Consider the following 11,756-nt stretch of genomic DNA (forward strand, 5'->3'; position numbering starts at 1 on the left):
TTCCCTGGTGGGACAGTCAATGTGCTGCTTGTATTTAAGGAGTTCGTGGTTGAGTTTAGCTTTGTTAAAGTCCCCAAGAATAACGAGGGGCGAGTCTGGGTCCTTTTTTTGCCCATGTTCGTTGACTTGTTCAGAGATTGCGGCATTTGTGTTAGCTTGAGGAGGAACGTAGACACCCCCGAGTCTGAATGATGCGAAGTAAGAATGTAGAATGACTTCCAGTTCAAAAACAGCGACTCCGGGCTGCAGTGACGTCGGTACACCATTTTGCGTCGACATAGAAGCATATCCCGCCGCCTTTTGTCCTAAGTCGTTTTTGGCATTTCGTAATGTATGTTAGCATTAAGCTAGCGGACATTCGCTTTATGAAATTATTAGGTCTGGTTAAAAATGTGGACGTTTCAATATCCCATGTTTAATTCTCTTTTGTTAGGGAGTGAGAAATTAACAGCTTGGAGCAAGCATCATTGGCTCTTCTTTGGAGAACTATGATTAAGAGCAGGTGCTAAGGAATGCACTAAAATGTGTTATAACGAGGTTACATGTTTAAAGCATGTGGGAGGGATAAAAGTGTTTTGACAAATTGTAAACTTATTTTTGTGTGTGGTCTCTCCAAATTGTGGCTTTTCACCTATTTGCAGGTCAGTCTGGAACGTATCCAATGCGATAAGTGGGCGTTCATTGTACAAATCGGTGTTTTTGCTTTCCAACACCAAACTCTAAACCAAAGTCATGGAATTGTTTCAACAGTGCGTGAGGTTCATCCCTCTGCACAAGCGTGGGAATTGCGACCGCCCCCCCCCCCCCGGGCCTCCAAAATGTCCAGCAGGTACGAACGCGACGAGAGGAAGTCGTCATCACGACCCTGCTCAGATGAGCCCACAACCCACAAATTAGTATTCTGTGTGCACGTTGGAAGACAAATGAGCACTTTGTGGACACATTGTATAGCGACTGTACATTTAAAAATCCCATTTCATGTTTTGGCTCTGGGGCGCCGTAGATGTTGGAGCATCACTGGAGCCGCTTTTCTTTTCTACTATTTTCACACGAAAAAAAATCAAGACATGAAAATGGGGTCAACCTAGCTTTCCCCATCTTTGACTCGGCGTTGCTTCTCTGCTCTCCGTTACTTTGTGATCGTATCAATTTTGTTTTACCCCGCGAGTGCTCGGTGAAGGACAGTCGGGATGTCTGAATTTGACAATCTGGATTCCGACGGAAATCGCGCCCACATCTCTGTTCAATGCACTGTGAAACCTAATTACAAAAGTAGTATTTTTATTTCAACATACACAAACATAAATAATAAAAACATACTGACAAAAACATTCTCCGTCGAAATCAGGTATGTTACTATCTTGCGGAATAAACAAATGCATTTCACTTTCAGCTAGCGAGCGCACACACAATTGTCAAACGTGAGATACATAAATACGGAAGTAGAGCTGAAGCCCCTGTTTTTATGAACAAAAAGCGTGCCTACTATGTCCCAAGTGCTGCATAATGAATGTTGTACAGACATGAAATATACATGACTTTGTTTATACAGCTTAAAGGCCACTTTAACAATGAACCGCATCTGTACTGTACTTCTCGAACTAATAAATAAATAGCTGGTGCATGTTCCCATTTACCTCACTGGAGAGCCAAATGAAAACCAAGAAGAAATAAGTTAAAGACAAACCAAAGTCAATTTGGTTCCTCCCTTTGAAAGTCTTTTCATGTCCAAGAGCAGACAGTCCCGCTATCTGCATCACTTGTCGATCGTCACCCGCAGCGACGCAAACACGTCGTTTGTCCCAATTCAGTCAAAAACGTCGCACATTTGTGTTGCGATAGTTGAGGTGGCCAAGTAAATACAAATAAAGCGGGGCAGAGTAAGTATTGAATCATTTCAAACTGGATTCCAATTGTGATGAAGAGGAAGCGACTGTGTTCACGTGGACGCCGGTATTTTGAGGACGACGCTGACGCTGAAAAATGGACAGAGAGGACGACTCTCCTAAACGTAGGTGGGTCACTGGAGTGCCTGCGCACCCGTCAGGTGGGAATCTGCTGTTCTAGGCCTCTTTGTGAAAACCAGCTGTTCTGCAATTCCGCAACACTAACTCATTTCCGTAATATCGCCGCCACACAGTTTCTCCTCCCGTGGCATGATCGGTCGGGTGACGATCCAGAGACGCTGTCGAGCTCCACTGTCTGAAACACTACCACACAGAAACACAAACGTCACCCACGGGTCCTTACTTTCACGTCAAAGCCAAAAAGATTGGCGCTAGCTAAAGTTGTTTCCTTCCGCTATCCGGCACACGCTTGATTTCTGGGTCAAGTTGCCGACACGGTGTCATTTCGGAAGCGTCTCGATTGCTCTCTCTGGGGATTGGGTGTCATCATCATCATCGTGATGATGATGCGATGACTCCGTCATTCTATTTTGACAAACGCACGTCATAGACGCGTGACTAAAACACCTGTGAACTGTCTGAAAAGTTGCGCTGTATTGTGTGCCCACTGGACTCCATCTGTCCTGTGTCTTTTTCAGTTAATTCCAGTCTAGTATTTCCGGTCGCTTGTGTAGCGTCGGGCAAAACAAAAAAGAAAAAACCAGAAGAGACACACGAGTGGCTGACGTTACGACGAGTTGGCACAATTGCAGAGGAAACAACATTTGAAAGGCCGATGGCATCGTCACAATTGCATTCGAGTCCCATGAAAGGTGCTTTATAGTGTAAACGCAAATTCTTCTTCTCATCCTAAGCACGATCGTCGCGCGTCTCGAAAGCTGTCGGGTTGGACGGCTCCTGCAAACGCAGCCTTCTGTCCCAGTTTAGTGCAAGATGCGTTGCTACTTTTCAAAGATTCTATTTGGGGGAAGTCCAGATTTTTGTAATGCCAAAACGATTGGAATCTATGCTCAAATATGTCGCTGCGCCTCGTCCAGATTCTTCCCGCCTCCTGAAAACAAGCAAGTCAGGTTGACTGACGATTCTCGATTGTAAACGGCCGTTTGGCGAAATGCGCCCCGCGAGTGACTGGCGCTCTGCCTCTGGCCCAAGCTGACCCGGCACCTGAGTGAGCGCAATTTTGGAAAACGGACGGCGAGATGCTGCGTGAGGCAAGAATAACGGTGGGAGCATTTGAAGGTCAGTGAAAGTCAAATTTACAACCGAGGGCGTGCACGTTTTCAGAGGAATCGGCTTGACTCGGGACACTCGGCCTTGATTGTAAGAACTAAACGGAATAGAGGAGGCACAACCTTTGCACGTAAACGTAGCCGTCATAACGGCGCCTCGTCTGGGCTGCCTCCGTCTCGCCGACAAAAAACCTCTTCCTGGAAAACATCGACAACTGCGGGTGAGGAATATTTTGGCGGCGCTGGTGTTAAAATGCAAACTCCTTGTTTCCATGACGACGCTGATCTTCGTTGCCCACAATTCATCACTTGCGCCCTTTTTTTGTCATCAGTGCTTAAAAAAAAACAACAACAACAACAGAGTCAAATGCGATCTTAATGAATAACAGGAGTAAAAAAATAAAATAAATCCAGCGCTACACTCGACCGAGTCGGCCGCGGTTCTGCCCGCGACGGCACGGGGCTACGTGCGGCTAAATCTATGAAATCATCAGCGGTTCTTTGGCGTCACTTCAGTAGCGTGGCGGCGTCCCGCGCGTCTTGGCGTGTTTTCAGTTACCCAACTTAATGGCCCCGAAGTACGTGCCCACTCCGTCGGGGTCCAGCATCCACGCGTTGGACACGCTAACGTACAAGGCGTCCCCTTGCTCCAGCCAGAGGCCTCGGCCCTGCTGGGCGCAGTACATGTTGTAGCTGGAGTTGTCCCAGCGCATGGTGCTGCCCGTCTTCATCAGCAGGTCCTCTTTGCTGTTCTGCTTGATGCTCTCGTGGTAGACGTACTGGATGAGCTGCGTGTTGCTCACGTCCACGGAGGGCCCGCCGCCTTGGCCGCCGTCCCCGGGGTACTCGTAGTAGCGGAAGCAGGTTTTGGCGTAGACGTAGTAGAAGCCCGACTTGACCACCAGCAGTTTGCCCCTCTGGTAGTCCATGCGATGACGGTACCCGTGCGCCTCGTCCCAGTCGATGGTGATCGCGTTCGGTTCGCCGGCTGCAATGCAAAGCCAGACGTTTAGACTGGATCGACTTCACGGCGTTTCCCCGTTATGTCGCGCTTCCACGTTCGAGTCTACCCGCACGGCCGTTCGTACGCCACTGGCTTTGTGGATTTTATAGTATTCGAAGTTCCGTGTACCGCCACGCCCTCGCCTGCGGCAAAGGACGGCCACGGTCGCCCCACGTCAGGAGAGCACGAGGACACACTCGGAGCGCACGCACGCACTGTCGCTCGACAGCGCTCGCCCGCCACCCCACCAGGCCCCGCCTCTTACAGGCTCATGCATGTACATAGACATTACCCGAACATACAATATTTTATGCTTGCAATTTCTTCAACTACATTTACAATCTTTTAAAAATGTGGTTAAACAGGTTTAAGTGTGTTTAAAGCATGTGCTAATATGTACTGTAAATAATAATATGCGCTTATAAATATATACATACACATACACACACACACACACACACACACACAAAACGTAGTTTGTAGAGATGGTCTATTTGGGGTTTTCGTTCATAAGCTACAGTCATCAAAATTATACATTGATTTTCCGTCCCGCTTATCCTCACGCGGATCGCAGGCGTGCTGGAGCCTATCCTAGCTGACTCTGGGCGAGAGGCTGGGCACACCCTGAACCGGTCGCCAACCAAACAACCATTCGCACTCACATTCACACCTACGGACAATTTAGAGTTTTCAATCAACCGAGTATGGATATTTTTGGGATGTGGGAGGACCCACACAGGCACGGGACAACACGCAAACTCCACACAGGCGAGGCCGGGTCCTTCGAACCGTGAGGCAGACGTGCTAACCAGTCGGCCACCGTGCCGCCCAAAATTATCCGTACATATACACCGGGTGATTGAAAAGTAACTCCTTATTTTTAAGTACTTGTAATTTATTTCTGAACTATAATTCTTACAAGAAATGAACATGAGAAGAAAGTGCATTGCATGGAGTTTTCATCTTTGTCAATAAATTTCATACATGAACTTTTGGCGTTGATTTGAAATGCATTTATTTCCGATAAATACGTAGATGCAGAACTGATGCGGAAGGAAGGTCGAACAGTCCTTTGGGAATTGTAGTTCACGTGTCGAGAAGTGACGTCATCGGGCTGCGCCATCGTATTGACGGCTCGCCAGTCCGAGCGCAACGTTTAAGTATGAGCTGTTTTTGTTGCTACGCGTTGCTAACGGAAACGGCTCAACGGCTACAGACTTCACGGAACCTGCGCGTCGGTTGTTCGTCTTTTGGGGAAAACTCAGAGAGACTGAAAATGCTGCCGTTTCGCGCCACGTAAGTCAGATGTGAAAGCAGACGAGGACTTTGTGTCGTCGACACGGCAGGGGTTCGAACTACTGCAACATTTTCACAGCACTACTTGAAAAAGGGTTTGTCACAATCATCATGGGCTCAACAACAACAAAGCAGACCGGATGCACTTTCACTGGAGAGCGAGTTTACTTTCGATCTCTGTCTAGCAGTCACAAATCTGAAAGTCCACTTGAGAACTTTGCAATTTAGCAACAAGGGAAGGCAAACGTGCAAATGAGGACTTGATTTTGTTGGTACGTTCAACGTATAAACACCTCTTTTGAAAAAGGCCCTACGACAGAATGTGTCTCATGAATGCTTTTACTGTACGTTGTGACGCATCCAAGCTAACCTTAGATTTTGGAAAAAGTAAAAACTAACAAACCTGCTCTAAAAACAAATTTAAATGAACTGAATTTGAAAAGGAAAAGTCACAAGGCAGTAAATCCTAAACTATTCTAACCCTGGGAGAGAGTCCCAATATTTTGAGTTGCAGGCACTTCTATTGGGTGAAGAGGATGGACTCACGCTTGGCGAACTGTTGGTGCACCTTGATGGGCAGGTGGGCGGAGGGCGGGGTCTCCTTGTGGTTCTTGAAGCGTCGGTTCTTCCTGGTGTCTCTCAGCGCGTTCAGCACCGGCTCCGTCTGCACTTCCTACCGCAAGGAGCGGACCAGACGACAAATTGTGAGACACAAATGTAAAACGACAATGCGGCCCAAAAACACCAATAATAAACCCGTGAAATGTTTCACCACAGCTGCCATTCGAAATCATCATCAAGTCTTTAAGTGCGTGTACTTGACGGCGGTGGAGACCGAGTGCGCAAACACTGTCTGATTCAGTCCAAACATGGTTTCCAAGCAAGTAAACAGTTACCGCCAACTCACAGCTGCCTTCAAAGCAACAACGTTTACACCCTGGCCAGTACACCAACATTGTCCCGATGCTGCCGATAAGGACAAAAAGCTCTCTGTTGTCACCGGCCGTCAATGTCGGCGGGCCAGCCGGGAGGCATTTGTCCGCCCGAATCAAGTAACGCAAAGGTTAGATATGGATAAACCTGTGGAAAGTCGAACAAATAGAAATCGCAGCTCAGGCAGTCATTGATGGCGCCAAGGGCCTCTCGTACGGGCAGCTTTGACAGTTCCGTCCATCCTCACTGGGGTCGCGGGTGAACGGGCGACCGGTGGTACGGTGCCTGCCGGCCGATCGCATACAAACAACCATTCAAGCCTCTGGACAATTTAGAGTCTTGAAGTGAACCTAACATGCAGGTTTTTGGAACGTGGGAGGAAAATCAAAACAAAATCCACGCGAGCACCGAATATGCCAGAGCCGAGATTCCAAACGAAACGTCACAACTGCGAGGCTGAGGTGCCAAACACTCGCTCTGACACTTCCATCTAAGAGGAGAAAAAACAGCCATCCTTTTTTTTTTTTTTTTTTTTTTTTTAAAAAAAAAACGGCGCAGGTGCACTGGAGCCCATCCAAGTTTACTTTGGCTGAGACGCGGGTACACCCTGGACAGCTTGCCAGCCAACGGTAAGGCGCATAGGAGCATTCAAACCTACGTTTACTTCTGGAGACATTTGAGAGTCTTCCGTTGACCTCACAAACACGTTTTGGAATGTGAGAGGACGCCAGGCTGAGGGAGAACATGCAAACTCTGAGCGGAGATTCCAACCCATAACCTTGGCCACTCCGAAGCAGATGTGCTAACCACCAGGCCGATACGCTGATTGTATTTCCAAATGTAATTCACGAACGGACGATTTCTACAGCGCTCGTCCTCTTTTGGGTCGCCGGACTGCGGCGTACTCCCTGGACTGCTCGACTTTCTTTCTTCGATGGACCCGAGAAGCACGTTTTGGGGAATTGGGAGGAAACGTGCGTTCATTCATTTCCTGTAACGATGGCTCGATGGATGCCTACGGCTTCCAAGTATTGTTCACACAAATATTCGGTGTAAAGATGACTTTACTACTGCATTAGCGTACAAATTTGGTCTCAGTTGCCGCCGTAGGAACGGAGCTCGTCGTAAACCGAGGACCCCCTGCCTCGTGGTTTGATCATCATTCTATTCTGGAATTTAAACTTGTTGAAGATTTGTGCGTCTGTGACATATCGCACTTATGCCGCTGCCGCCACCAAGATGAAAGGGAAAGGAAGTGCGCGCGCGGGCCTTCCTTCTCAATTTGTGAGAGCTGCTGGCAGATAAAGTATCCAAAAATGCTTGTGTGATGAGTAACTGTAACCCAAGTAATATTGCACTAAACTTTGGAGTTCCAACCAAGATGTCAAGGGTTTGGGTTTTTACGACACAGACCACATGCGCAGGGGTCGCTCAGACGGAACGAGGGAACCCGCCTTCCGCGGGGGCAGAAAGGAGCGGGAGACGGCCGAGAAAATCCGAGCCGTGCCGTCCGTCGTCCGCTTTGGGGAGAAAGCCAAAACTAACCTCGCCCGAAGGAAAAGAGACGCCTGAAGGAGAAGCAGTATTGGGGGGGGGGGGGGGGGGGGGGGGCATCCAAAGACGAGTGCAGCACTCACTGAAACCTGTGACGACTCGAGAGAGCCCATCGAGATCTTGCCAAGAACCCAATCCAGACTTCTTTTTAGAGCGATTTAAGAACAACACATTTGACCAAAGTGCTTCACACAACGTAACCTAAACAAAGAGGCATTTGTCGCCTGTTGCTTTAGGTTTTGTCTCTTCCTTTATTAGCCTGAAAGCTTGCTGGATTCTGGACGTGGCTCCCGATCGAATGATGGAAGGAGACGAGCCGGCGATGCCGCTGGCTCACAAATAGATGGCGCAGGCCAGACTACCCGGAAAAGTTAGCCGGTCGCCATAAGCTTATCTTATTTTGCATGTACCGTACGTACTTACTGAATACTGACTCAAGTGAAGATTTGGAGGACTACCATTTACTTTTATATTCATATTATTCTCCAGTTACAGTACTGGAGAACAATGTTTGGCTCCTCTACTCATCTCTGATTCCGAGCCAACAACTGAAGCAATAAAAAGGTGTGTGTATATGTCGGTGCGTGCGTGCATGTTCCTTCTCAACATCTTCAAACAGTCGGAATAATAAAGTATCTGTCAAACTACAACTGCCCTCCTCAAAAATGTTTGTCAGTGAAAGCTGTCCGGTAAACTAAGATAACAACGGACTCAACTTTTGGGTTCAGCAAACCTGACGATAGCTCAGTTCAGCGATCGCCTAAGGCTTAAGTCAGCGGGCGCCGAGATCCTCTTCGGGACCGATGCCGACGGACAAAACCCGGAAGGAGCTCATCATCGGGACGGCACGGACGGGAAGTTTTGGAAGCGAAACCCGAGAGGCCAGATGGAGAGGGTTCGGCCTCGCGGCCGGGTCGGACGTGACGGCACACCCTCGGTCCGGAGGTTTGCGTTCACTAGCGATCGGTCCACTTCCGGCTTGTCGGACACATTTGCGCTTCATTAGGTGGACTTTGAACGGAGCGCGACCCGCCTCTCTGCGAACACGCCGAGGCTTCCCGTCACGGGAAGCGACCCTTGGCGTACGTCGGCTCATCCTCTCAGAGGAAATTTTTAAAAAAAGATTCCTAAAAACTTCCTTTGTTGTTTTTAATCGCAAAGCTCCAAAAAGAATCGAGCACAGATTCCCTCGTTAAGAAAAGAATGTCCCTTCACTTTTGGATTCTTGTAGTAACAGATAAATTTGCCTGAGGGCCGAACTCAATTGAAGTAACAGGAGAAAGCTACGATACAATAATCCATCACTTCTACATATACTGCACCCCCGGCGACCACTAACGCACGAGACAAATTCCTACCGCGCCCGCCATCGTTTGCCTCAAGCGGGCGCGATACGTTCGTGTCCCAGCGCGGTTGGGTGATGAGGGCTGTCAATCGATCAGTCAGTCGTTCCAGCTTGCCGCTGCTCAGGACCGGCTTGCCGCTTGGGTTTTCATGCTGTCGGTTTGCAGGATTGTGAGCAAAACTCAATAACAGAATCCAGGATTGGGCAGCACGGCAGGCAAGTGGTTAGCACTTCCGCCTCACAGTTGAGAGGGGCCGGGTTTGAATCTCGGGCACGTTGAGCTCGTGGAACGTTTGGTCGTTTGTCTATATGCGCCCCGGGATCGGCCGGCGGCCGTCCGGGGTCGGCCAGATCAAGTCCGTGACCCGTTGGAGGGCCGGCGCTAGAGAAAACGGCGGGACAACTTTTCACTGAAAAACGCCAATCAAAAGCGGAGAGCAGTCAGGACCAGCAAGGCCGTCTTTGCTACCCTAAACAAGATCAGAAGCACTGACCTACATTTTAGGGCTGAGGGGGGGTGGGACAACAACAACAACACAAAAATTGGACGACTCGGTGTAGTCAACTTCAAAACTAGGTCGCTGCAAAATTTCAGCCCCGACGCTCTGAAAAAAATAAAAAAAAGCAGACGGAGCCACGATTGCACTGCCGGAGCCCATGTTTGACACGGACATTTATTACAGACTGACACAGTGTTGGGCCAATGGTAAACGTTGCCGAAAATGGCAAAGGAGCGTCTGTCAGCGATTTTTAACACATTCAGGGCCACTAACTGCTTTAAAAGTCAAATAGCCATGTTAACTGGGAGGGCTGGCACTGAATGAGTTAAGACGCAGTCATGTACACCCAAAACGATAAGTAGGAGTGAGCTGAATGGTAGTTAGTATTTTTTCACCTAAAATGGTAATCGCTAGCGTGCTAATCGCGGTTGCGAACGGTTTAACGCTTAAGCATTTTGCAGTCTCAAATTCTGCACACCAAATTTATACCATACACTCAGTGCCGACATATGCAGTTTAAGGAATGAAGTCCATCCATCATAAATGAAAATAAAATGCATATTAGTCCTAAAACATCTTTTTTTAGGCATAGTAGTCTTTATGTCTCCAAAGTGTTCTCTGTCAATTGACCGTCTGTTGTCGTACTAGAGGGGCTCCAACTCGCGGAGACAAATTCCATGGGTGTTTTTTGGACATACTTGGCAAATAAAGATGATTCTGAACGATTCAATCAATCAATAGGCGAATCGATTCTCACAAGATTCAGTAGTGACAGCCTACTACATTTACAAGCAAAATTGTAATATTTCTTCCATGAAATTGGGTTTCTCTTGGCCGCACTGCTTCTTTTACGAGTACATGTTGGTTGGCGGCGGCACGGTGATAACTGGTTAGAGAGTCTGCCTCACAGTTCTGAGGACCGGGGTTCAATCCCCGGCCCCGCCTGTGTGGACTTTGCATGTTCTCCCCGTGCCCGCGTGGCTTTTCTCCGGGCACGCCGGTTTCCTCCCACATTCCAAAAACATGCGTGTTAGGTTGATTGAAGACTCAAAACTGCCCATAAGTGTGAACGTGAGGGCGAACGGTTGTTTGTTTCTGCTGTGTGCCCTGCGATTGGCTGGCGATCAGTTCAGGGCGTACCCCGCCTCTCGCCCGAAGAGCCTGATTGTGTGTGCGTGTGCGACACCATAGGCTTGGGCTAACTTCGCCTGCAACTTACTGCAAGGTTTTTTTGTCAAGTTTGAAGTGGGCTGAAATATCCAAGTTTGAGCAGTCACAATTTAAGAGCTGCATGATAAAGCTGTTGTTTTTTAGTCTGTAAAATAAACAGTCGTGTGTGCGCGCGCGCACACCCCGCCCCTCATAAAATGAGTCATTTTGATTGCCTCGCAAAGGCTATGTGCGCAGTCATGTGACTGCCTTGCGTCGTCTGATTGGTGAATTGGAGTCAAATGAAATTGGTGATCCCGTTTGGTTGGCACAACAGGCACCCTATGCGGAAGTCGAAGATGGAGTCTAACAATAGACGCGCTCACGCAAGAACGAATAAGTAAAAGTAGTGAACGGCCTGTCGAGCTTTGCAACGGAGTGAAAGCATCGATCCTTCACATAAATACTCAAGTAAAAAGTATGGTGCATTAAAAAGTACTCTGACAAGTACAGTTTATGTAAAATGTTACTCGAGTAAATGTAGCGCATTACCACCCACCTCTGCATATGGGCATATCACGTATGCATATACGTTCGCTGCCGTCAGTCAGATTCCGTTGCAGTCACTCTCCAAAACAGTCACTTTTCCGGAAAACAAAACCAGCATGTTTGTTGAGCCATTACAGTAACCTTACATCGCCATTTCCAACACTTTTGATTGGTTCTAAAAAAAATAGCAGACTCACTTGGGGACCGACAATTAATATCGATTCGTAAAAAATAAGAATTTGACCAAATGTGGAGATAAGCAGATTCTTTATACTGTACCCGTGCATATGC

General features: G+C 48.1%; 1 protein-coding gene across 2 annotated transcripts in view; it reads right to left on the bottom strand.

Annotated features, from left to right (window-relative positions):
• Positions 1-1,137: 1,137 nt before the first annotated feature.
• The window catches only part of tnfsf11 (TNF superfamily member 11), a 27,243-nt gene continuing 16,624 nt past the window's right edge, over positions 1,138-11,756 (bottom strand). Inside the window, exons 3-5 of one of the 2 annotated variants that reach the window (XR_009769597.1) lie at positions 5,982-6,108; positions 3,260-4,124; positions 1,138-2,210 (exon numbers count right to left, since the gene is read on the bottom strand). Coding sequence is in view for 1 of the 2 variants with exons in the window: in XM_061692632.1 (XP_061548616.1) it covers positions 3,688-4,124; positions 5,982-6,108 (564 nt within the window). In the remaining variant the exon portion in view is untranslated. Of the gene's footprint in view, positions 4,125-5,981; positions 6,109-11,756 lie in introns of both variants that reach the window. The other variant, XM_061692632.1, reaches the window with a different exon arrangement.

Source organism: Phycodurus eques, chromosome 12 (assembly GCF_024500275.1).
Source record: "Phycodurus eques isolate BA_2022a chromosome 12, UOR_Pequ_1.1, whole genome shotgun sequence".
Taxonomy (NCBI): domain Eukaryota; kingdom Metazoa; phylum Chordata; class Actinopteri; order Syngnathiformes; family Syngnathidae; genus Phycodurus; species Phycodurus eques.